This window comes from Hemitrygon akajei, chromosome 8 (genome assembly GCF_048418815.1).
Source record: "Hemitrygon akajei chromosome 8, sHemAka1.3, whole genome shotgun sequence".
Lineage (NCBI taxonomy): Eukaryota > Metazoa > Chordata > Chondrichthyes > Myliobatiformes > Dasyatidae > Hemitrygon > Hemitrygon akajei.
This window is the reverse complement of record NC_133131.1, coordinates 173,787,510-173,811,968: the sequence shown is the minus strand read 5'-3', so window position 1 is coordinate 173,811,968 and position 24,459 is coordinate 173,787,510. Positions and strand designations below refer to the sequence as shown.

Below are 24,459 nucleotides of genomic sequence, written 5' to 3'. Positions count from 1 at the left end.
TATTCCAGGAGGTCACAAAGAACCCCAGGGTAACATCCAAGGAGCTACAGGCCTCTCTTGCATTAGCTAATGTCAGTGTTCGTTTGTCTACCATCAGGCAAACACTGAACAACAATAGTGTGCTTAGTAGGATTGCAAGGAGAAAGCCACTACTCTCCAAGAAGAGCATTGCTGCCTTCTATAAAGTTTGCTGAATAAGCCAGAAGGCTATTGAAGAATGTTCTGTAGACGGATGAGTCCAAAATAGAACTTTTTGGCTTAAATGAGTAGTGTTATGTTTGACAAACACAAGAGCCTTATCCCATCTGTGGAACATGGTGCTTGCAGTGTCATGATTTAGGCTTGCTGTGCTGCCTTAGGACCAGGACAGCTTGCCATCCTTGATGGAACTATAAATTCTGAATTGTACCAGCAAATTCTACAGGAAAATGCCTGTGAACTGAAACTCGCGAAAGTGGGCCATACAGCAAGACAACGACACCAAACATTTAAGTTAAGTTAGTCCACCAAAGAATGGTTAAAGCAAAGGAAATTTCATGTTTTGGAATGTCCAAGTCAAAGTCCTGACTTAATCCTATGGAAACATTGTGGAAAGAGCTGAAGTAAGCAGTTTATGCAGGGAAGCCCACTTACGCCCCAGAGTTGAAGCAGTTTTGTAAGGAGGAATGGCCTAAAATTCCTCCAAGCTGATGTGCAGGACTGATCAACAATTACCAGAAACGTGTGGTTAGAGTTATTGCTGTACAAATGGGTCATACCAGTTACTGAAAGCAAAGGTTCACCTACTTTTTCCCCAACAAATGTGCAATATTGCATCATTTTTTGTGATATTTAATTGGGTTAATCTAGTGTTGGAACTTATGTGAAGCTCTGATCACATTTTAGGTTATATTTATGCAGAAATTGAGAAAATTTACAAACTTTCAAGTACCACTGTATGTAGGTGAGCCGTAGAATTGGGGATGGGTGGATTGGAATGAAGGGAGAATGAAAATGGGCAGTGTAGGATTAGTGGAAATGAGTGCTTGATGGTCACCTCAGACTTGACGGGCTGAAAGGCCATTTTCTGTGTTCTGATCAATCTGTGACCAAGGGACACAGATTTTAAACTTCGGGTGGCATGTCAGTGTAGTGGTTCATGTAACTTTTTTACAGTGCCAGTGACCCGAGTTCAATTCCACTGCTGCCTGTGAGGAGTTGGTGTGTCTTCCCTGTGGCTGTTTTAAGTTTCCTCCTCCCATATTCCCAAGTTATGGGTTAGGGTTAGTAATTTGTGGGCATACTGTGTTGGTGCCCCAGCACATCCTCGGACTGTGCTGGTCACTGACACAAAACAACTCATTTCACTCGATGTTTCGATGTACATGTGACAAATAATTTCTTTAATCTTTAAATTATAAGGGGAGCTGTTCTGACACGGAAGGTGGTTAACACCCAAAGTATGTTGCCTGTAAGGTGGGTGGATTTGAATGACTTAACAGAATTGGTGGTATTTCTAAATGAGAGCCAGAATGGACGTAATGGGATGAATACCCCCTCCCCTTCTGCAATAACAGTTTAGCCAAATGGTCCTGCACGGTTATCTTAAACACCTTGCTGTTCTTTACTTTTACGAAATAACTCCTTTGCGAGACAAGCCCAGTTAGTGCAGATCTCATCCCTCTGCCAGGGGAAGTCAATAGTGACATCATCAACATCTTGGGATGATGTGTAATTATTGTTCTTTAAAAGGAAATTTGACAGATTCATATGGTATTTCCAAAGTCAAAGTAAGTTTATTATCAAAGTACAATATGTTAATATAATAAATCTTGAGATTAATTTTCTTGTGGGCATTTACAGGAAAATGTAGAAATACGGTAAAATTTATGAAAATCTATACATAAGCAGAAACTGACAATAAATGTGCAAAAGAAGACTGTAATAAATAAACAGATGGTTAGTTAATACTGAAAACATGAGTTGTAGAGTTCTTGAAAGTAGGTTGTGGAATCAGTTCAGAGTTGAGGTGAGTGGTGTCTTCCACACTAGCTCAGGAGCTTGATGTTGTGGTGTACTAACTGTTCCTGAGCCTGGTTGAGTGGACCTAAGGCTCCTGAAGCTCCTGCTCAGTGGTGGTGGTCAGTATGAGTTATTTGCATCTTCTATATTGCGTTCTGTCTCAGTGCATTTTGTTTAACCTTTCATTTTGTTTTTAGTTTCAGAATAATCCGGAGCCTGACCTGGAGGTAGTGGTATGTTCAGGATATGGAAAGAATGGTGCACTCTCTGTTCTGCAGGTAATGGGCTGCACTCAGCCTCTTGATATCAGCTTAGACTCTGACAAGACTTTGCATGCATGCATGCAACCTTATCTAACTGCATTTGTTGTCTTATAAGCACGATATTCTGCATATGTTGATATTCTGCATACCTTGAATGATGTACACAAAATGTTGGAGGGACTCAGCAGGACAGGCAGCATCTATAAAGGGGAATGAACAATCGCCATTTTAGTCCGAGAACCTTCATCAGGACTGTTGGAAGTCTATAGGTTCTGTCTGTCCACAGTGAAGATGAGTCGATCAGGGCCAGGGAGTTTAAAGTGATTGAAATGGTTGAGAACATGTAAAGCATCACGGAACCAAGGGGGACAAAACGGAATTGAGCTATATAGGCATGAGTTCACTGTGGCAGAAGCAAGCTGAAACAATGGGCCTACCTGGACAGTCAGGTTTGTGGATCTTGGGGAGAAGGTAGAAAAAAAGTAGTGCAGGATATGGGACACTACTCGGACTGTAATGTCAACAGTTTAGGCCCCTCTGTAGATGTTGCCTGGCTTACTGAGTTCCTGGGTGTTATGAATACAGCTGGAATCAGCTCACCTTTCATTTCCTCCAAAACTCCTCAAAGCAAAGCTGCAGAACTCTTGACTTCTTCACTCTGATTTATCTCTCCTTTCTAACCTAAGAATTCTTGCATAATCAACGGCATCATTTGGGATCTATGTCTGAAAAAGACTGTGCTGGCATTGGAGAGGGTCCGGAGGAGATTTACAAGAATGATCCTAGAAATGACACCATGGTAGTAATGCTATTACAGCTCGGGGTGTTCCGGAGTTCAGAGTTCAACTCCAGTGTTGTTCTGTAAGGAGTCTCTGTACGTCATTGGTTTCCAACAGGGACAGTCTGTAGTGGAGTTTCATAGGTTAGTTTCCCATTGTAAATTGCCTGTGGTATGTATCTGAGAGGTTGAATCTGGTTAGGTTAAGAGGGAAGTTGTAGTGGAATTTCACTTGGGTGAGTGTGAAGCGATGCATTTTGGGCTGGGCATGCACAATTAATGGCAGGCTGTAGGGTGTTGTAGAACAGAGGCCTTGGAGATATAAATGCATTGCCCCCTAGAAAGACCATTAAACATAGGAGCAGAATTGGGTATTTTAGCCCATCACGTCTGCTCTGCCATTCCATCATATCTGATTTATTATCCCTCTCAACCCCATCTCCTGCCTTTTCCTTGTAACCTTTGATGCCCTGACTGATCAAGAACCTATCAACCTCCTCTTTAAATATACCCAATGACTTGGCTTCCACAGCTGTCTTTAACAATGAGTTCCACAGATTCACCTCCCAATGGCTAAAGAAATTCCTTCCCATCTCCATCCTTCTATTCTGAGGCTGTGCCCGCAGGTCTAAGACTCCCCATTATAGAAGACATCCACTCTATCTAGGCCTTTTCATAATTTGCTAAGTTTCGATGAGACATTCCTTCTCTCCCCCTTTTAAACTCTCCCCTCGTTCTTCTGAAAGTGGCAACGTTGGTAGACAAGGTGACAAAGAAGATGTATGGCTCATCGATCAGGGCACTGAGTACAGTAGTTGGGGGCATTATGTTAATGTTGATGAGACTGCCCTTGGAGTATTGTGCGCAGTTTAGTTCAACCAGCTATAGAAAGGATTGGATGTGATTAAACTAGAGAGGATGCAGAAAAGGTTGACGGGTTTTGCAGAAACAATAAGGAGAGACTGGTACTGTTTTCCCCAGAGTGAAAGGCTGTGAGGTGACAGTAGAGGCATACAAAATCACAAGGGATTTAAAAAATGTGAATGGTCATAGTCTTTTCTCCAGTGTAGAGGAGTTCTAAAACTACAGGCCATAGATTTACGACGAGAGGAGAACAATTTAAAGAGTAAGTTTTCTCCACACTGAGGGTGGTGAGTATATGGAACAAGCTGCCAATGGAAGTGGTAGAGATGGATACAATTCCAATGTTTAGAGAAATTTGGACAAGTACATGGATAGAAAAGGTTTATGGTTTACAAGCTTAGCATTCAGTGTAGGTCACAAGCAACTCTCCAAATTTCTACAGATTCAAACTAGTTGCATCACTGTGTGATATGGAGGGGCCACTGTGCAGGATTGGAAAAAGCTGCAGAGAGTTGTAATCTCAGCCAGCTTCAGCAGGGGTACTCGCCTCCTCAGTATCGGGGACATTTTCAAAAGGTGATTCCTCAAAAAGGAGGCATCCATCGTTACGGATCCCCATCAGCTAGGACGTGCCCTCTTCTTGTTACTGCCATCTAGGTGGTGGTACAGGGACGTGAAGACACACACTCAACATTTCAGGAACAGCTTTTTCCCCTTTGCCATCAGATTTCTGAATGGATAATGAATCCATGAGCATTACCTCTGTTCTTATTTTTTTTACTCTCTTCTTGCACTACTTATTTATTTTTTATTATATATGGTGAATTCTGGTAAATTGGGGCAGCTGCTTATTTGGGACAACTGTTAAAGAACAAAAACTCATTGAGAAAATAGATGGGATTCCCTTTGTTTATTTGGGACACAGTGCCACTTAATTGTAGGCAGGAGACTGTTGTCGAACAGTTTCTAACTAGCATCAGTTGCGTGCACTTGTGTGGCCATGACACACTACCTGTGCTTAGAGTGAACAGTCTTGAAATAGCGACACTTGTGTGTGCTTCTGTTTAAAAGGCAGTGATTTTTGTCATTGATAGTTGGTGAGAAATAAGCAGATAGACAATTCAGAACAATCTTGTTCACTGTAGTTTCAAGCATTTGGACTTGTAGATGCAGAAACAGACGGGAGTGAGAATGAAATGATTTCACTACTTTAACCAGTTAGGGCTACGAAGAATTTGAAGGTGTCAGCAATCATCTTGAATGTTACAATGAAAATGAAGATTTGGAGGATGCAATTATCAAAACTTGTATGAAGGTAGTTCATTGTCTGCACTGATTTTATTAATTTGAATGGCATCTGTTAGTCTCGCGAGACCATGGATCTGCGCCTGGAAAGTTTTGCTTCAGCCTCTCCAGGGTGCAGGCCTGGGCAAGGTTGTATGGAAGACCAGCAGTTGCCCAAGCAGCAAGTCTCCCCTCTCCACGCCACCGACGTTGTCCAAGGGAAGGGCAAGGGCCGATACAGCTTGGCACCGGTGACGTCGAGGGAGTTGCCAGAACGAGGTTGAAGGCAACGTCGGACTGCCTTAGGGACTCCAGCTCCGGATTTGTCCTCAGCGTTTACTCCCAAAGCCTTTCCCATAGGTGGGTATGGCCGCAAGGTTTTAAATCAGAGTTTTCCCTCTCTTAGATGGACTGTCATCCCAGGCTGATGAGCTCCATCTACCAGAAGCACTGGTTTTAAAGTGCCAGGACTCACCTTTGCCCCTTCTCCTGTCAGTAGAAACAGTTCTGCCGGGCTTAGAGGCTAAGCCAGATGAGAAGGCCAGGAGTTGGACTTAGCTGTCAGAGGCTATTTCAGGCACACGCCGTGAGGAGTGCGTTTAGGTAGTGGGAACTTGTCCCCACTACCACTCCTCGGCTTGACAACCTTGGAAACTTTTATTCATTTACAGTCAATCAAAAGAACAAGGTAGCATACACTCACATCTCACCTGCGGCCCCAAGGAGCTGTTTGCATGCGACAGCGGGCACACCTGGTTACCTGCTCTGACAGGAGAAATAAACTGTGGACCTTGTATGCTGGTGGATTACCTGTCCTAACATGCAAAATCATCTCCAGCAGACTGGTTGGATGAGATCTACAGTGAGATCTAATGACCGGGAAGATGGTTCTATAACAATCTGAAGAGTGAGGGGCATGACGAGGCACAGAAGATGTCATGGTCACCCACTGTAACCAAGGAAGGCCTAATTGTGACAGCTATTCGTACCACTGAACCTGGATTTCTGAGGTCGAGAGCGTAACTGCCCCATGCAGCAGAGTTTCCACGTTTAAAAACTCTCCTGCCCAGGTTCCCTGTCATTGTTGGATATGACAGCCAACCACTAAAACAACTGTTAGGAACTATTACAGTTTTATAGTACTGTGGTAGTGTTGATAGTGTTCTAATTTACTTTTTCATTTGTATACATAATTTGTTACTCAGTTAAACATTGGTTTGTCTTTTTTATACCTTTTAACCATTGCCGTGAAACTCCAGCTAATTGGGGCAGCAGCTTGATTGGGCCAAAATGTACTGGTCCTGATGAGCTAGAATCCACTCTGTATATTTCTTATTGTAATTTCTAGATTAAAAAAAATATATATATTGCATTGTAGTGTTGCCACAAAATAAATTTCACAACATTCGTCAGTGATATTAAACCTGATTGTGATTCTGAAATGGGACTCTTGTCAAGTAAGCAGTTTGCTGGCATGGACTGAAGAGCTTGTTTCTGTGCTGCATAACTCTGACTTGGTTATCAGTTTGCACCCAGCTACTATCTGCTTTAGTGAGACATTACTCTTGCAGATTTTAGTGCCAGTGGTGCTAAATTAACTCTTGGGATTACCAGGACTTTTCCAGAGATCATTGGTAAAGTCTGTAAACACCCAAGGATAGGTCTGTTATTTAACTGACTCTTTGACAAGTAGCGCAATTCTCCAAGTAACCTTTTATCTTTAGCATTGAGCTGTGGAAGACAACGTTATACTTGTTATGAGTAATGGTTTTTATCCATGTCTGAGTTAAAAGATGAAAGATTAGCTTTATTTGTCACATGTACATAGAAACACAGTGAAATTAATTATTTGTGTCAACGATCAATATAGTCCAAGGATGAGCTGGTCAGCTAGCAAGTGTCTCCATGCTTCTAGCACCGACATGCCCACAACTTACTAACCCGTATGTCTTTGTACTGTGGGAGGGAACCCATGCAGTCAGAGGATGAACATACAAACCTTTTACAGACTACGGCAGGAATTGAATCCCGACTGCTGGCGATATGATACTGTCCCATCCATAACTATAAGACTTCACTTTCCTAATGCTGCCTTAACCATCCTTACCTAATCCGGTTTCTATAAACTTAAGATATCCAAAGCTCCTTTGCAAAGACTGTCATTCCCGTTCTCACTGATGTGATTTCCTGTCAAGCTGTGTTTTGATATTAAAATGCTCAATTTTATTGTATATCCCTTCTGGTTTAACCTTCTGCTGCTGGCCACCATCTCCTCCAGGCCGATGACTCATCAAAGTGAAAGTAAAATTTATTATCACACACTGTACGTTAACATATCCTACCTTGAGATTCACTTTCTTGTAGGCATTTACAGAAAAATAAAGCGACACACTAGAATTTATGACAAACTATTCATAAAGGTTAAAAATCTATGTGCAAAAGAAGACAATTTATGCAGTTTAAAACATAATAACTGAGAACCTGAGTTGTAAAGTCCTGGAAAGAGGGATGTGGAATCAGTTCAGTGTTGTAGGTAAAGATATCCATGCTGGTTCAGGAGCTGATGGTTGAAGGGTAATAACTGTTCCTTAACCTGGTGGTGTGGGAAAGAAGGTCATTGTATTTAAGTAAACTACTTAAGAACTTTTTAAAAGCTATTATTAATGCTTTTTGAGAGGGTGATTTTAGATGCATATCATATTTTTACTGAGTTAAGTATTGTATGTAATTAGTTTTGCTACAATAAGTGTATGGGACATTGGAAAAAATGTTGAATTTCCCCATGGGGATGAATAAAGTATCTATCTATCTATCTTGCTAAATGGAAACAGCCGTAGTGAGAAGAGAGCATGACCTGGATGGTGGGGTCTCTTCATGCTGCTACAGTACTTCTATCCCGTAGACACTTTGCCTTCTCCGATTTGAGTTGCTGCGACTATGCCATGCCTTCTACAAAGAATCTGAGCATTGGTTTTGCTTTGGGTCAGCAGATAATGCAAGGTGGCAAAGCATTTGTCATTCCAAAGAAATTTGTTTGTGACTGATCTCTGGATCAATTTATTCCACTTCCTCATGGGAAGCTCCAGAGTAGCATTCCCTTAAAATGGATATTTTAAGTGCTTAAATCCCCTTAAAAATGTTTGTCCCATACAATAGTGAGGCTTGCCAGAGTGCGTGCAATGGTGATTGTTCTGAAAGGTGAGCTAATCAGATAACCCTGTGCTTTGTCTTCAAACAGCGAAGTATCCGAGCCCAGGTGGTGACAACCTTTGAACTTCCTGGTTGCCATGACATGTGGACGGTGATTGCTTCCGATAAGAAGGATGAGGTGAATACAAAGGTATGCAATAAGATAGTTATGAGTTTCTGTTAAGTTTTATGTTTTAACCAGTTATTTAAACCTTATCTCCTAGCACAGTATATTGCACATCACATAGAGTATTGTGTTCAATTCTAGAACTTAGAAGATAGAACATTACAGCACAGTACAGTACAGACCCTTTAGCCCACAATGTTATGTTGACCTTTTAACCTACTCTAAGGTCAATCTAACTCTTCCAACTCTTCCATTCTTTTATCATCCACGTATAAGAGTTTCTTGAATTTCCTTAATATAGCTGCATCTGCCACCACCCCTCACAGGGCGTTTCCCAGGACCATGATTTTTTTGGTGTGTAAAAAAACCAACTTGCTTCTGACATCACCCTCTATGCTTCCCTCTAATCACCATAAAACTGGGTCCCTTAAAATTATGAGTTCTGCTTGCCTAATTAGTGGAAGGATGTGGACACTTTGAGAGGGAGCAGAGGAGTTTTACCAGGGGTCTGCCTGGATTAGAGAGCAGATCTTGTGAGGATAGGTTGAAAGAGCTAGGACTTTTCCATTTGGAGAGAAGGGGGTTGGGAGATGATTTGATAAAGGTATACAAGTTTGGGTGGCAGCGTGGAGATACTTCTTTACGAAAGGAAGTGTAAGGAGCTCCTTCCCTCTGCTAGTCTGCAGGTCACCCTTGAGCAAGGTGTAGCAGCTGTTTAGCCCCCTCCCCATGCCCGCAACCCCGAACAGGGTTACATGAAGCCATTGGAGCAGGTGGTGGATGGTCGTATGAGCAGCTGGTGCACATCACAAGTTCTGGTTATGCGACCACTGACACCAGGCAGACAATCTCTGAAGAATATTGATAATGGCTGGGGTCACCCATCCTGTAAAATCAACGCCCAGAAGAAGGCAATGACAAACTATTTCTGTAGAAAAATTTGTCAAGAACAATCATGGTCATAGAGCATGATCACCCGTGTCAATACAACAGGGCACTTAATGAATGAATGAATGTAAGAAGCGTAGATCGAGTGGACAGCCAAAGACTCCTTTCAAGGTGGAAAGAGCTAATTAATACTGGGGCATAATTTCAAGGTGACAGGAGAGATTGTGGGAATCTTTTGTTTATGTGGTACCTTTCAATTCCTCAGTATGCCCCCTAAAAATTTAGTTTTGAAATATATTCCACCTGAGCCTCAATGAGGTGCTAAAAGACTGGAGAATAGCTACCCTTCCTTTGTATAAGAAGGCAGTAGGAATAATCCAGGAAATTACAGGTCAGTGGTAGAAGGAAAACTTTGATCTCAAACCTCCACTGCCTTGCGGCTATACCCAGTCATGGAGAAGGCTTCAAGAATAAATTCTGAGGAAAATTCTGGAGCTGGAATCCCAAAGGCAGTCCTACATTGAGTGCAAAGCTGACTGGCAACTCCTGTGATGCTGCTGGTGCCAAACTGTATCAGTCTCTGTCATTCCTTTGGATTTATCAGCTGCCTGGAGAAGGGGAGCCTGCTACAAGGGCAACAGCTTGCTCTCCATATCATACTGGCCTGACATGCATATACATAGACAGCTAGGTTGAGTCTGACCAACAGAGTAGAAAGCATCAACCAATTCTCCTTTGTCTATCCTGCTTGTTGTTTTTTCAAAGGGTTCCAAAAGATTTGTTAGGCAAGATTCTGATATGGGTCGCTATTGTGGCCTGAGAGTGGGAAGGGGGCAGGGAGAGGGAATCGTGGTTGGGAAAAGGGGGAGGGGAGACGGTAGGGAGCAGGAAGCACCAGGGAGATGTTCTGTAATGAGCAATAAACCAATTGTTTAGAGTCAAATGACCTTGCCTGGTGTCTCAGGGCTGGGTCTATTTGAACCTATGTTTCCCTTCCCACTCTTGCACTCCCTCTCTGCAGCCTGTCTCACAGCACTCCACACTTACCATCCCAACCACCTTTGCTCCCACCAGATTGAGAAACTTGCTATCCTCTCCACGTTGACAAATACAGTACAAACTGGATATTTTCATTCAAATAATCCTCCTACAATGCTTTACAATAGATAGTCAAAACTGCCCAATGCATTACCGGCATGTAAACAGAAAGGTGCTGAAAAGGGCAAGTAACATCACGAAGGATCTCATCTACCCTGCTCAAGGACTGTTTGTCCCACTTCTGTCAGGGAGGAGGCTACGTAGCATCCATGCCAGGACCACCAGGCTCAAAAACAGTTACTTTCCCCAAGGCTGATCAACGCTAACCCACCCCTCCACACACCCAAACTCCACTATTTTATCATTTCCTGTCACAGTCACCTTGTGTACAGACACTCTTGTGCCTAGTCTCACTTCATGGACATACAATCAATCTGTGCATATAAACTGTTTTATTATTTATATTTATTGTGTTTTATTATTATGTTCTTTATCTTTTTTTGTGCTGGACTGGGTAGGAGTAACAGTTTTGTTTTGCTTAACACTTGTGTACTAGAAATGACGTTAACCAATCTTGAATCTTAATAGCAACTCTTTAACAGGCAGGGAATAGAGGGATATAGACCATGTGCAGGTAGATGAGATTAGTTCTATTTGGAATTGTGGTCAGCATAGAGATAGTGGGCCAAAGGGCCTTCCCTGTGCTTTACTGTTCTATGTTAACCTGTTCAATTATTGGTTGGGTAATTGTTAGTCAGAAGGATCGTACTTTATATGAAACTTGTTGTTTCTGTCTGAGCATTTCATTTCTTGATCCCCATCTTGGTATTCTTTGCTTAGGATCAATCAGGAGATGGAGAGAAGGCAGAGAAGGAATCTAAAGATGTCACCCCAGAGGAAGACGTGAAGAAACATGGTTTCCTCATTTTAAGTCGTGAGGACTCAACAATGGTAGGCAGTGCTTTCTGAATAATCACCATTGTACCTTCCTCTCTTGGAGTGATAGAAGAATAACATTTAATTTCTGATACATTTGGATTTCCATGAATAATCTATAAAAGATGCTTTGCATTCAGTTCTAGCAGCTGACGTGCTTTATTATTCCTTAGGAACCAAGTATCTGTTTTTTTTGTGTGTAGTATATTTCACAGAATCAGTTTGACCCATAATATTTTAAGTTAATTGAGTTATTTTTAAGTGTTATCAATGTTATAAAGCAGGAAACATCATTACTAATTTGTGTACAGCACACTCCGAGAATTGGTAAGGTCATGTGTAAGACCATAGGACAAAGGAGAAAATTAGGACATTCTGCCCATTGTGTCTGCTCTATTATTCGATGAATGGAGAGGGGCTAACCCATATTGACATCAATGGATCTGGAGTTGAGAGGGTAAACAGCTTCAAGTTCCTTGGCATCTACATCACCGAGGACCTCACGTGGTTTATACAGACCAGCTGTGTGGTGGAAAAGGCACATCGCCTCTTTCACCTCAGATGGTTGAGAAAGTTTGGTATGGGCCCCCAAATCTTAAGAACTTTCTACAGGGGCACGATTGAGAGCATCCTGACTGGCTGCATCACTGGCTGGTTTGGGAACTGTACCTCCCTCAATCGCAGGACTCTGCAGAGAGTGGTGCGGACAGCCCAGCACATCTGTAGTTGTGAACTTCTCATGTTCGGGACATTTACAAGGACAGGTGTGTAACAAGGTCCCATAGATCATTGGGGACCCAAGTCATCCCAACCACAATCTATTCCAGCTGCTACCATCTGGGAAACGGTACCGCAGCATAAAAGCCAGGACCAGCAGGCTCTGGGACAGCTTCTTCCAGCAGGCCATCAGACTGATGAACTCACGCTGATTTGAATGTACTCTATACTACATTGACTGTTCTATTTATTATAAATTGTAAATTACTATGATTGCACATGGCACATTTAGATGGAGACGTAACATAAAGTATTTTACTCCTCATGTATGTGAAGGATGTAAGAAACAAAGTCAATTCAATTCATGACTGCTATAGTTTCCCTCTCAACCCTATTCTCCTGCCTTCCCATAACCTTTGTCTTACTAATCAAGAACCCATCAACCTTCACTTTAAATACACGCATTGACTTGGCCTCTCTGGCTGTCTGTGGCAATGAATTTGCACAGGTTCACCACACTCTGGCTGAAGAAATTCCTCATCTCTTGTAAAGGGGCATCACTGTATTCTGAAGCGTTCCCTTTCGTCCTAGACTCACTCACTAGAGGAAGCGTTCTCTCCACATCCGTTCATATCTATCTAACACTAGCTGGTCTGTCTGTTTGTCTCTCCTAATGGCAGATCCTGCAGACGGGCCAGGAGATCATGGAGCTGGATGCCAGTGGTTTTGCCACTCAAGGTCCCACCATTTTTGCAGGCAACATCGGAGACAATAAATACATTGTGCAGGTTTCGCCATTGGGAATCCGGTTATTGGAGGGCGGTAAGTAATTACACCCAGTAGATGCAGCCCAATAGATACACCCAGTCCTCGTATTGGCTTGTCTTACCACAGATTCAATCTGTTTACGTTCTTAGTTCCAGTCACACTGAAATCTTTTAAAAAAACAACCTATTGTACCGACAGTCTGCATTGGGGTACAGGGAACATGCTGCCTGGTGAGCCGGTGGAAGCAGATACAAAGTGATGTTTAAGAGGCATTTGGACAGGCACATGAATGTGCAGAGAACGGAGGGATATGGATTGAAGGCAAACAGATTTAGTTTGGCATCATGGTTGGCACAGACAGTGTTATCTGAAAGGCCTGTTCCTGTGCTGTACTGCCCTCTGTTCAATTCCAGTGTTTGCTGCTTCTGAATAACTCTTCCTTTCCTGTCAGTGAACCAGCTGCACTTCATTCCTGTGGATCTGGGCTCGCCAATAATGCACTGCGCAGTGTGTGATCCCTACGTGGTGATCATGAGTGGGGAAGGCCAGGTCACCATGTTTGTTCTGAAGCGCGACACGTATGGAGGAAACACCCACAGACTGACCATGCAGAAACCACAGATACATATGGTAAGCATTCCAGCATAACACGAGGCTAAGGAGCAAATTCCCTGGTCATGTGCAAAGCATCGTGCCTGAAGGATTTTCCGATCACAACTTGAGGAAACGAGGGTGCTCTCGCTAACATTAGCAAACTTACAGTTGGAAACAGATCAGAATAAGTTTGACTGTTTCCGACTTGTACGACATGAAATTTGTTGTTTTGTGTTAGCAATACTGTGCAAAACAAAATTACTTTAAATTACAAAATTGTACAAAAAAAACCAAGGTAAGTGCAAATAAAAACAGGAATAATGAGATATTCAGAGAGTAATGCAGCAATTAAGAGGGTCCTTGAAGAAGCAGAATCAAGGTTTTTTTTTATCATTGACCTGTGACCTGAAATTTGTTCAGTGGCAGCAGTTTCGTGCAAAGATGTAAAATAATTATAAATTACAAAATAAATAAATAGTGCAAAATAAAGGGAATAACCAGGTCGTGTTCACGGACAATTCAGAAGTCTGATGGGAGAGGGGAAGAAGCTATTTCTGAATTGTTGAGTATGGGTCTTCAGGCTTCTGTACCTCCTTCCTGATGGTAGTAATGAGAAAAGCGGATGGCCTGGGATGGTGAGGGTCCTTAATGTTAGATTCCCCCGCCTTGAAACACCACATCTTGAAGAGGTCCTCGATGGTGGGAAGGATTGCGCCCATGATGCGGCTGACTCTGCAGCCTCGTGATCCTATCCATTAGAGCCTTCTTACCAAGAGTTCGTGCAACAAATGAGAATGTTCTCCACCATACGCCTATTGAAATTTTCCAGAGTTGAAAGTACGTTTATTATTAGAATATGTGTACCTTATGCAACCTGAAGATTTATCTTCTTGCAAGCAGACACAAAACAAGTAAACACAATAGAGTTCACAAAAGAAATCCCTACACAGCAAAGACTGATTCAAAAAAAGACTGCCAAGCACTCAATATGCGAAAAAAACGAATGGTGAAACAATTAAAAAAAGTAAACAAATAATACACAGACCATGAACCGCAGAGTCTGCGAAAATGAGTCCACAGCATGGAAGCAGATCAGCGCTGAGGCCAGTGAACCTGGTCCTGAAGCTCCCTTGGTCTCAACATCTTAATCTTTTAATCTGGCTTGGTACTTAAATCAGCTAAACACGGTGACATAGCAAATCTCCTCAAACTCTGACAAAATAGACTGATGTCGTGTCTTTGTGGATCACTATATCAATATAGTGGACGTAGGACTGAAGCTGCTCCCCCATTTGGCCCACTGAGTCTGTACTGACTCTCCACCACCTATTCGCATTAATTCAGTGTGACTCCTAATTTTATTCTCTCCAAGTTCTCCACAGTTTTTATCGATGTACCATAGAATAAATAATAATATTAACTTATTTATTCAATGATGTAGTTTGAAGTGCTTTACATTGGAATAAAGAGCAAACATGAAAATATATAATAATAAAAATAAACATGGAAGTAACTGACATCTTTGTCTTTTAAAAGCAAGGTTAAATAAATAGGTTTTGAGCTGGTGCTTAAAGTTGCATCCCATATAGTTTTAGGTACCGAATTCTACAGTTTAGGAGCATAGCTCAAAAATGCTGATCTGCAAATTATCTTTGAGGGAAATTATTTCAGCTTAAGAGACCAGTGGAAGAAGACCGAGAGCTGAACAGGATTAAAAAACATTTGATCTGGATGCATAACAGCTTGGATTAGTAGGTTAATTGGTCCCATGGGTGTAATTGGGTAGCAGCAGCTCATTGGTCTGGAAGGGCCTGTTGTATCTCTAAATATTTTTTTTAAAAGGAGGACATGTTTAAGATTCTGCAGAGGGGCTTTTGGACAGTGGGAGATGTTTATTTTACTGACCTGGAACTACTTGCTTGTAGGGATGATGGAAACATTCAAAGAGAACTTGAAATGAATTGGACAGGTGCTTGGAGAAAGGGGATGGAACTGGGAATGGCATGAATAACCCCATTTTGTGCCGTAACAGGCCTGTGTACAGTTTATGCTCCAATGGGCCTTTTCTTGCATTGAGGGAACAGTGAAGTTAGTGTTTCTATGGTCTTCTGTTTAGAGATATGGTGTGGACCAGTCCTAGCTCACTCAGCCACATTTCCCGGTAACCCATCGATTTAACCCTAGCCTGATCACAGGATAATTTACAATCACCAATTAACCTGCTAATGGTATGTCTTTGGACTGTGGGAGGAAACTGGAGCATTCAGAGGAAACACACAGGAAGGGACATACAAACTTGTTTACAGAAAACTCTGATGCCCCAAGCTGTAATAGTGCCTTGCTAACAGTTACAATACCGTGACCTAGCGATATCCTGATTCTGTGCTCTACTGTGCAGGTACTTAAATAATTGCCATTATTGTATTTTCACTTGGGTTGCAGGTTAGCTAGATAGCTGGATAAAAAAACTTCCTGCAGAAAATTTTTATTTTGTTTAGAGGTACAGAGTGGAACAGGCCCTTCCGCCCAACAACCCAGCAATTTAACCCAAGCCTGATCACAGGACAATTTACATTGACTATTTAACCTACTAACCTGTGCAGCTTTGGATTGTGGGAGGAACATACCAAACTTGCTTACGGAGGATGCCGGAATTGAACGAACTCCGATGTCCTGTCGTGCTAACCACGATGATACCATGGCATTGTGCTATCCCGGTTCTATGCCTTACTGTGCAAGTACTGGAATAAATACCATAACTGCATTTTCAAATTCTGCCTTTCTAGTTGTCGAAGGTGATAGCGCTTTGTGCCTATCGGGATGTCAGTGGAATGTTCACCACAGAAAGCCGAGCCTCCACTATAAAGGAAGACATGGTGAAAGGGAGCCTGTCAGAGATGGAAACCATGATCACCAACATCAGGTAAGGACATTGAATCCTCCCTTGTGTTCAATACCTTGCGTTCAGTAGGATTTTAAACAGTGTTTATGGTTGTTCTTGTTAAATTTTGAGGGGCGTACAAGAATATTAACAGTGTATACGCTGTCGACCCTACTATTCCTGTTTCTAGATCTGTCTCCAATAGTCATCCATTGGTTTACTATAAGTATTTATGTTCTTGCTCTGACAACTCCCATCACCTATCATTCCTGTAGTGTGGTGACCAGAACTGCACGCTAGCATAACCTTTAGCAAATCTGAAGGTATTATATGGTGTCATATAGGTACTTAGATAATAAATTTACATTGAGCATGGAACTTTGAATTTTGAATATCTTTGTCAATCATTGCTGCACCCTCTCAAATTTAGTCACATGGTTACTAAAGTTCAGTTATGGTCGTCTCATCGGAAGAGAGGGTGCCTGGAATAGAGAGGTTCAGTGTCAATTTATTATTAAAGTACCTGTATGTCACCATATATTACCTTGAGATTCATTTTCTTGCAGGCATTTGTAGGAAATTAATGAAATATAGCAGAATTTATGAAAATCTGTACATAACCATGGACTGACGAACAACCAGTGTGGAAAAGAGGACAAAATGTGCAAATAAAATAAACTAATGATAATAATTATTATTAATTAATAGATAATACTGAGAACATGAGTTGTAGAATCCTTGAAAGTGAGTCTGTAGGTTGTAGAATCAGTACAGAGTTGTGAGTGAAGTTATCCATGCTGGTTCAGGACTCTGATGATTGAAAGGTAACAATTATTCCTAAACCTGGATTTCGATTCACATTGAGACTTTGGTACTGGAAAGAGCAAATACATTTCTCTGCTCATGGCTATCTCCCTTGCTCCCCAGTATAAAATAGCAAAGCTACAATACTTGTCTGTTAAACAGGCCCTTCAGCCCATCTGTGCTGACTCACACCTATCTGTGCTAATCCCAGTTGCCTGCATTAATTCCATATCACTCCATGGTCATACAGGGTATAGAGGCGGCACGGTAGCATAATGCTATTATATCACCAGCTGTAAGATCAGGTTTCAGTTCCCATTGCTGTATGTAAAGAGTTTGTATGTTCTCCCCATCACCAAGTGGGTTTCCTCTGGGCAGTCTGGTTTCCTCCCACATTACAGAGATGTATGGGTTGGCATGCAGTGTTGGCTCCGGAAGTATGGCACCCTCTCCACATCCTCTGACTATGTTGGTCCATAAGACATTGGAGCAGAATTAGGCTCTGCCATTCCATCGTGGTTAACACTTGCCGAATAGTTTCCTTGTCTGTGACCTCCAAGAGTTTTGTTGCCTCACTGATGTGTTGCTTTCACTTGCTCCTCCTCACCCCCCCCCACCCCTAACAGCACCACCGTGGATGATGAGGAAGAGATGCTGTACGGAGAGTCAGGGTCGGCACTCTTCAGCCCTCCCAAAGAGGAGCCAAGCCGTACCTCCGTGCCGATGGCTGAGAAGGAGCCTTCGCACTTCAAAATAGAGCCCACCAACTGGTGCATGCTGGTGAGGGAGAACGGCGTCATGGAGGTGAGAATGGGTCCTGTGATGGGTGAGCGGAGGGGCAATAGGGAGAGGGAATCCTTTGTCTGGCCACACTGTGTGTGTTGTAAGAACCGTGCTGGGGAATCTCCCACCCATGCTTGCCACCAATCAGAGGCTGGGCCAGCAAAGCCTCCCTATCAGTTTACTCTGTGTTGTCATCATCTTAAGCTCATTGCTCCTACTGGGGCATATGCGACCGACAGCAGCTCGCAGGAATCCTCAGTACTGGGCAAGAGATTAAAGGTGTAATTCAGCAAAGATCCTTCCTCTCCCAGTGATGAGGTCTTTGGAGTTTTTGTAGTGCTGGGATTTTATGAGATGTGGTTGCTACCCCTCCTCCTTCAACAGGGCTTGGGGCCACCCCCGTTAGTTAGGGTACTGTGCGTTGATTGCTAACTTTGGTTCTAGAGAACATAAAATATAGAACAGCACAGCATAGTACAATCCCTTCAGCCCACAATTTTGTGCTGACCTTGCAATCTCCTCTAAGATCAATCTAACCCTTTCCTTCGACATAGTCCTTCATTTTTCCTTCATCCATCTGCCTATCTAAATGTCCCTAATGTATCTGCCTCAGCATCATCCCTGGCAGTGCATTCCATGTACCCACCGTTCTGTGTTAAGAAAAAACCTACCTCCAGCATTCCCTGTATTTGCCTTCAATTTCCTTAAAATTATGCCCTCTCCTATTTGCCATATTCACCCTGGGGGGAAAAGGCTCTGGCTGTCCACTCTGTCAGGTGTTGGACACCTCTATCAGGTCAGCTCGTGTTCTGCTTCACTGTAAAATCTCTTTTGTAGTGAATGTATCAATGGAATTATTATGTTTGCAGTAACTTAGCTTTCTGTAAGCTATTTCTATAAGACATAGAATAATTAGGGCCTACAGCCCATAGCGTCTACTTCGTCATTCCGTCAAGGTTGATTTATTATCCCCCTCAATTCCATTCTCCTGCTTTTTTTGTCAAAACCTGTGATGCTTTCACTAATCAAGAACCTATCAACCTCTACTATAAATATACCCAATGACTTGGCCTCCACAGCTGTCTGTAGCAATGAATTCCACAGGTTCACTGCCCTCTGGGTAAAGAAATTCCTCCTCCACTCTGTTCTAAATGGACATCCTGTATTCTGAGACTGTGCCTCTGGTCCTAGACAACCCACCACAGGAAACATCCTCTTCAAAACCATTGTACCTAGGCCTTTCAATATTTGATAGATTTCAATGAGATCTCGCGTCTTCTCCCCCCACCCCCCCCACCCCCCCCCCAGCGAGGCCCAGAGCCTTCCAACACTCCTCATATGTTAACACTTTCATTCTTGGAATCACTCTCCACCTTGTGACCTTCTCTGTTTTATTCAATCACTATAGACTCTGACCAGAGATAGAAATATTGCATGGAAAGTGAACCCCTCAGCCCTACTTGTCGAAGATGCCTAACTGATCAATTCCCATTTTGCTCATGGTCCTTTAAAACCTTTCCTATCCATGTACCTGTCCAAATGAGTTTTAAACGTTGTAACTGTACCAGCCTCAACCATTTTCGCTGGCAGACATTTGATATATGCACTATCCTCTGGATGGATTAAGTTGCCCCTCAGGTCTCTTTTAAACTTTTCCGCCTTTCACTCCAAATATATGCTCTCTCATTTTGGATTTGCCTACCCTGAGGAGAAGTCTGTGGCTATTCACCTTACCTACATCCCTCATGTTTTTATAAACCTCAAGATTTCTGTGTGCCTGCTGCAACTGTCAGCCAAGGCCTCGGATAGGCAGCTTGGCTAACATGGATGAGTTGGGCTGAAGGGCCTGTAACTGTATTACAGAACTGTATGAGTGGGATAGTAATGGCTCTGTGCAGCAACAAACCATTGACTACAATATTAGAAGGTGGACCTGCCCCTCTCTTAACTTTTCAGATTCATTTATTTATCTCATGTACATTGAAACATGCAGGGTCCAAGGGAGCACCATGTCAGGCCCTGGGGATTTATCCATCCTAATCTGCCTTGACAACAAGCATCTCCTCTTCTGTGAATTGTATACTATCCATGACCTCACTGTTGTTTTGCCTCTGTTCAATAGATGCAAAAAATCCATTTAAGATCTCCCCCATTTCTTTTGGCTCCATGCATAAATGACCACGCTGATCTTCAAAATGACCAAGTTTGTTCCTTGTTAGGGGACCAGAACCAGCAGCCATGATTGAACTCTACCTTTGCTTCTGTGTAGATCTACCAGCTGCCTGACTGGCGCCTGGTGTTCCTGGTGAAGAATTTTCCAGTGGGTCAGCGCGTGTTGGTGGACAGCTCCTCCGGACAGCACGTTACCCAGGGAGAGGTCAAGAAAGAGGAGTTTGCCCGCCTTACTGAGATGCCAGCAGTGAGAGAGGTCCTGTTGGTTGGGCTCGGTAATCGCCAGACCAGGCCTTTCCTTCTGGTAAGCACTGGCGTGGTGAATGTACATCCAGTGTATTTGGGGTGCCACGGTAGCACAGCAGTTAACACAATGCTGTAACTGCTTGGGGATGACGGAGTTTGGAGTTCAATTCCAATGCTCATGTAGGAGGTTTGTACATTCCTTCCTGTGAGCGCGTGTGTTTCCTCTAGGTTCTCCGGTTTCCTCCCTCAGTCCAAAGATATACTGGTTAGTAGGTTAATTGGTCATTGTATGTTGTCCTGTGATTAGACTAGAGTTAAATAGGTGGGTTTCTGGGCAGTGCAGCTTGTTGGACCAGTAGGGCCTGTTGCATGGTTTATCTCAAAAAAATTTTAAAATCTTGGAAATTGTGGTAATTCCCTACCTCAGGACTGTGGATGAAAGTCAACAAATCTGCAGCTGCTGGAAATCTGAACTTCTGCTGGACTTCGCAACTGGTCAGTCAGCATCTTAGTTCATAAAATGACACTGTGCGGAAACATGCCAAGCAAGATGCCCCTTCCAAGTTAGTCGCATTTGCCAGTAATTGGCAGCCCATTACCTTCCAAACCTTTTCTACCTGTCTACCTGTCCAAGTGCCTCTTGAGTTTTGTCACTATTACCTGCCTAAGCCACTTCCTCTGGCAGCTCTTTCCATATATGCTCCATTTTCTATGTGTTCATATTAAGTATTTCCCCTCTTACTTTAAACCTATGCCCTCTAGTTCTTGATACCCCAACCCAGGGGAAAAGATGTTGTTTTGGCCCACGATATTGTGTTGATGTTTACTATCAAAGTATGTGTCTGTCACTATATACTACCCTGAGACTCATTCACAGTAAGTACAAAGAAATAAAATAATAATGTAAATAAATAACTATTGTTACGAATGTGCCACAACTCTGAGGGGCCGAAGGGTACAAAGTAGCCCCCTCCTTTTTGAGAATCGCAAGATCGCTATTAATTCAGTTCTGGGACCCAGGAAATGAGAGAGAATCCTCAAGGTTTTGGAATGTGTCCTGGCCTCAGCGAGACAAAGCCGTTGTCTCTTGGAGACGGAATTGTGTATTGAGTACTGTACTATTCATTCAAGCCCTCAGGGGACGACCAGAGTGGGCTGGTTGAGGGATTGCATCATCCCAACCTGATTGACATCTGAGACCCCGTGAGTAAGGGTAAAAGAGGGTCTGGGGAACACCCCTTTAGACGCACCAGGAGAAACGCTAGAAATCCCGTGACAGCGTTTAATAGCGACAGCTGGTGGGGGGCTCGTGTGCGTCCTTTCCCTTTGCCTGGAATTGGCGGCCTCACCACAGAAGAACGGCTTTAGCTAAAGGGGAGGCCACAAGTGAACGGCCACCCCAATGGGACTCCCGAAGGATCGAAATCATAAAAGGAAAAGCCGGCAAGTTTCTCAAAAATCTCTCTCTCTCCAACCAAAGGCTGCAGCCTGAATGAACTGAGTGACTTTTATATTTCCATCGGACAACACATTATCCCCTAGACAACGATAGAGCTTATTTCTTATTGATTATTATTATACCCGCACTTTTAGATTTAGTATTGACGACGTATGTTATCTGTATGTTTGCATTGATATTATTTTTGTGTATTTTTACTAATAAATACTGTTAAAAATAGTACCATCAGACTTCAATGGACCTCCCTATCTTTGCTGGTAAGTGACCCAGTTACGGGGTTCGTAACACTATCAAGAGCATGAGATGAAGTGTTCTTGAAAGTGAGTCCATAGGTTGTGGGAACAGTCATGGTTGGTGTAAGTGAAGTTATCCTCTCTGCTTCAGGAGCCTGATGGTTGAGGGATGGTAACTTCCTGAACCTGGTGGTGTGGGTCCTGAGGCTCCTACGATTAATATCAGTCTAATGCTTCTCCCCTGCAAAGCCCTCTGTATTTGCTCCATCTATACCCATCGTGATTTTATACAGCTCTATAAGATCACATCTCAGTCTCCTACGATCCAAGGAATGAAGTCCTACCCTGCCCAGCTTCTCCCTATACCCAAGTCCTTCAGTTCCTGACAATGTCCTTATGAATCTTTTGTATACTTTTTTCACTTTAATAACATCTTTCCTATAGCAGGGCGGCCAACACTGGAAACAAATCTATGGAAGGGAAGCAGCTTTTGGACATTTTGTCAGCAACCATAAAAGAGAGAATTTTAGATCGCCGAGAGAGTTGGCAGGAATGGGGAGAATATATGGAATCTCTGTTAGGATGAGACCGAATGAGAGGATGTAGAGAAGCAACTGGAGATACAACACCTTCCTTTCACCACTTGCCTTCAAGAGACCCGAACACTGTTTCCATACAAAACAATGATTCACTTGTGCTTTTCCCAATTTAATGCAGTATATTTGTTGCTCAAAGTTCAAAGAAAATATATTATCAAAGCATGTACATGTTACCATATACTACCTTGAAATTCATTTTCATGCAGGCATTTACAGGGGGGGAAATATTACTTGTGGTCCTCTCTACATTGGGGAAACCAAATGCAGATTGGACCACTGCTTTGAGCGGATCCTGTGTTTCGTCTGCAGGTGTGAGCCTTAGCTTCCAGTCGCTCACCACTTTAATGTCCTGCTTCACTCTGACTTGTGTCTCCCTGGCTTCCACTCCTTGAGTATAATGAAGCCCTATGTAACTGAGTAAAAGCACCTCAGCTTCCATCTGAGCACATTGCAGGCTCCTGAGTTCAGTGTCCTCCAACTTGGATATGACTTTGAATTAGTGGACTTTACCAGATTATCTCAATTGCTCTTAGTCCCACTCTACCTCTGGTAAGGACTCTATTTCATTGTCCTAGTTCCTCTGTTTCCATTGTCTTTGCTCTGATGATGAGATTTTCTGTACAGGTATCTCCAAAATGTTGTCTTTCTTTCTGAACTGTGGCTCCCCTCGACTGTTGTTTGCAAAACACTTGAATGCATCGCCTCAGTTTCCCTTGGCTTTGTTCTCACCCTCTTTCCTCCCCACAGGACAAGTTTTGCTGCAAGCTGTTAGGCTTCAGGTGAGAGAAGAGTGGCTAGATCACAAAATAAAGCTGATGATAGTTTAACAAATACTGCAGATGTGTGTCCCCATCTCAAAGTTCAGAGTAAATTTATTATTAAAGTACATATCTGTCACCATATATATCCCTGCATAAAGCAGTTTGAAGATTAGCTTTGTCACATGTACGTCGAAAGCTTGAAACATACAGTGAAATGCGTCAACGAAATGTGTCAATGATCCAACACAACCATGGGTGTGTTTGGCACCAGCTTTGCTAAGCCTGTTGAATATGGGAGGAGACCCATGCGGTCACGAGGAGAACGTACAAACTTCTTACAAGCAGCAGCGGAAACTGAACCCTGACCGTGGTATTGCTGACACTGTACACCATTAGGCTGCCTGCTGTATTGCTGCATAAGTGCCAGCTCTGGGAACAGAAGTAACTGTCTTTGCAACTTGTCTGTTGCAGGTTCATGTGGAACAGGAGCTTCTGATCTATGAGGCTTTTCCCTATGATGCACAGCAAAGCCAGAACAACTTGAAAGTCCGATTTAAAAAGGTACGTAACACCACTGTGGAAACGGTGAGTTCAAGGCTCTCATCCATATCACTGGCTCCATAAAATGAACCATTTTAGATAATGAGACATGTGAGGCTCTCCGTTGTTTGGGGTCAACCATAGATGTTGTGTCCTAGTTGTCTACATATATGCAAGCTAGGGCAGTACGATATAGTGAGCAAGCTATCGCCCGTGCAGCACGCTCCCCTCTCCACGCGGCTGATGAATCCAGTGGAATGGCAGAACCTGATGCCGTTTGGCAGCTGTGGTGCCGCAGCTCCGGGTTTACTCCCGGAGCCTTCCCCATGAGGAAGTATGACTGCAAGGCAGTGGAGAGTTGAGATTAGAACTTTCCTTCTAGATAAGCTGCCAACTACAGCTGATGAGCCACATGTGAAGGCCAGGAGCTGGATTTGTCAGAGGTTGGTTGAGATGCATGCCATTGGGAGCATTTAAAATCAATGTTAATTAATTAATTAACCTAGTTAACTGGTTTGTCCTTGACCTTGCAGT

General features: G+C 42.9%; 1 protein-coding gene across 1 annotated transcript in view; it reads left to right on the top strand.

Moving 5' to 3' along the window:
* Positions 1-24,459, top strand: part of cpsf1 (cleavage and polyadenylation specific factor 1) — a 136,325-nt gene that overhangs the window by 70,841 nt on the left and 41,025 nt on the right. The window contains exons 16-24 of the mRNA XM_073055126.1: positions 2,199-2,279; positions 8,429-8,530; positions 11,273-11,383; positions 12,766-12,907; positions 13,305-13,483; positions 16,234-16,370; positions 17,759-17,936; positions 20,185-20,391; positions 23,857-23,946. Coding sequence (XP_072911227.1) covers positions 2,199-2,279; positions 8,429-8,530; positions 11,273-11,383; positions 12,766-12,907; positions 13,305-13,483; positions 16,234-16,370; positions 17,759-17,936; positions 20,185-20,391; positions 23,857-23,946 — 1,227 coding nt within the window. The remainder of the gene's footprint in view (positions 1-2,198; positions 2,280-8,428; positions 8,531-11,272; positions 11,384-12,765; positions 12,908-13,304; positions 13,484-16,233; positions 16,371-17,758; positions 17,937-20,184; positions 20,392-23,856; positions 23,947-24,459) is intronic.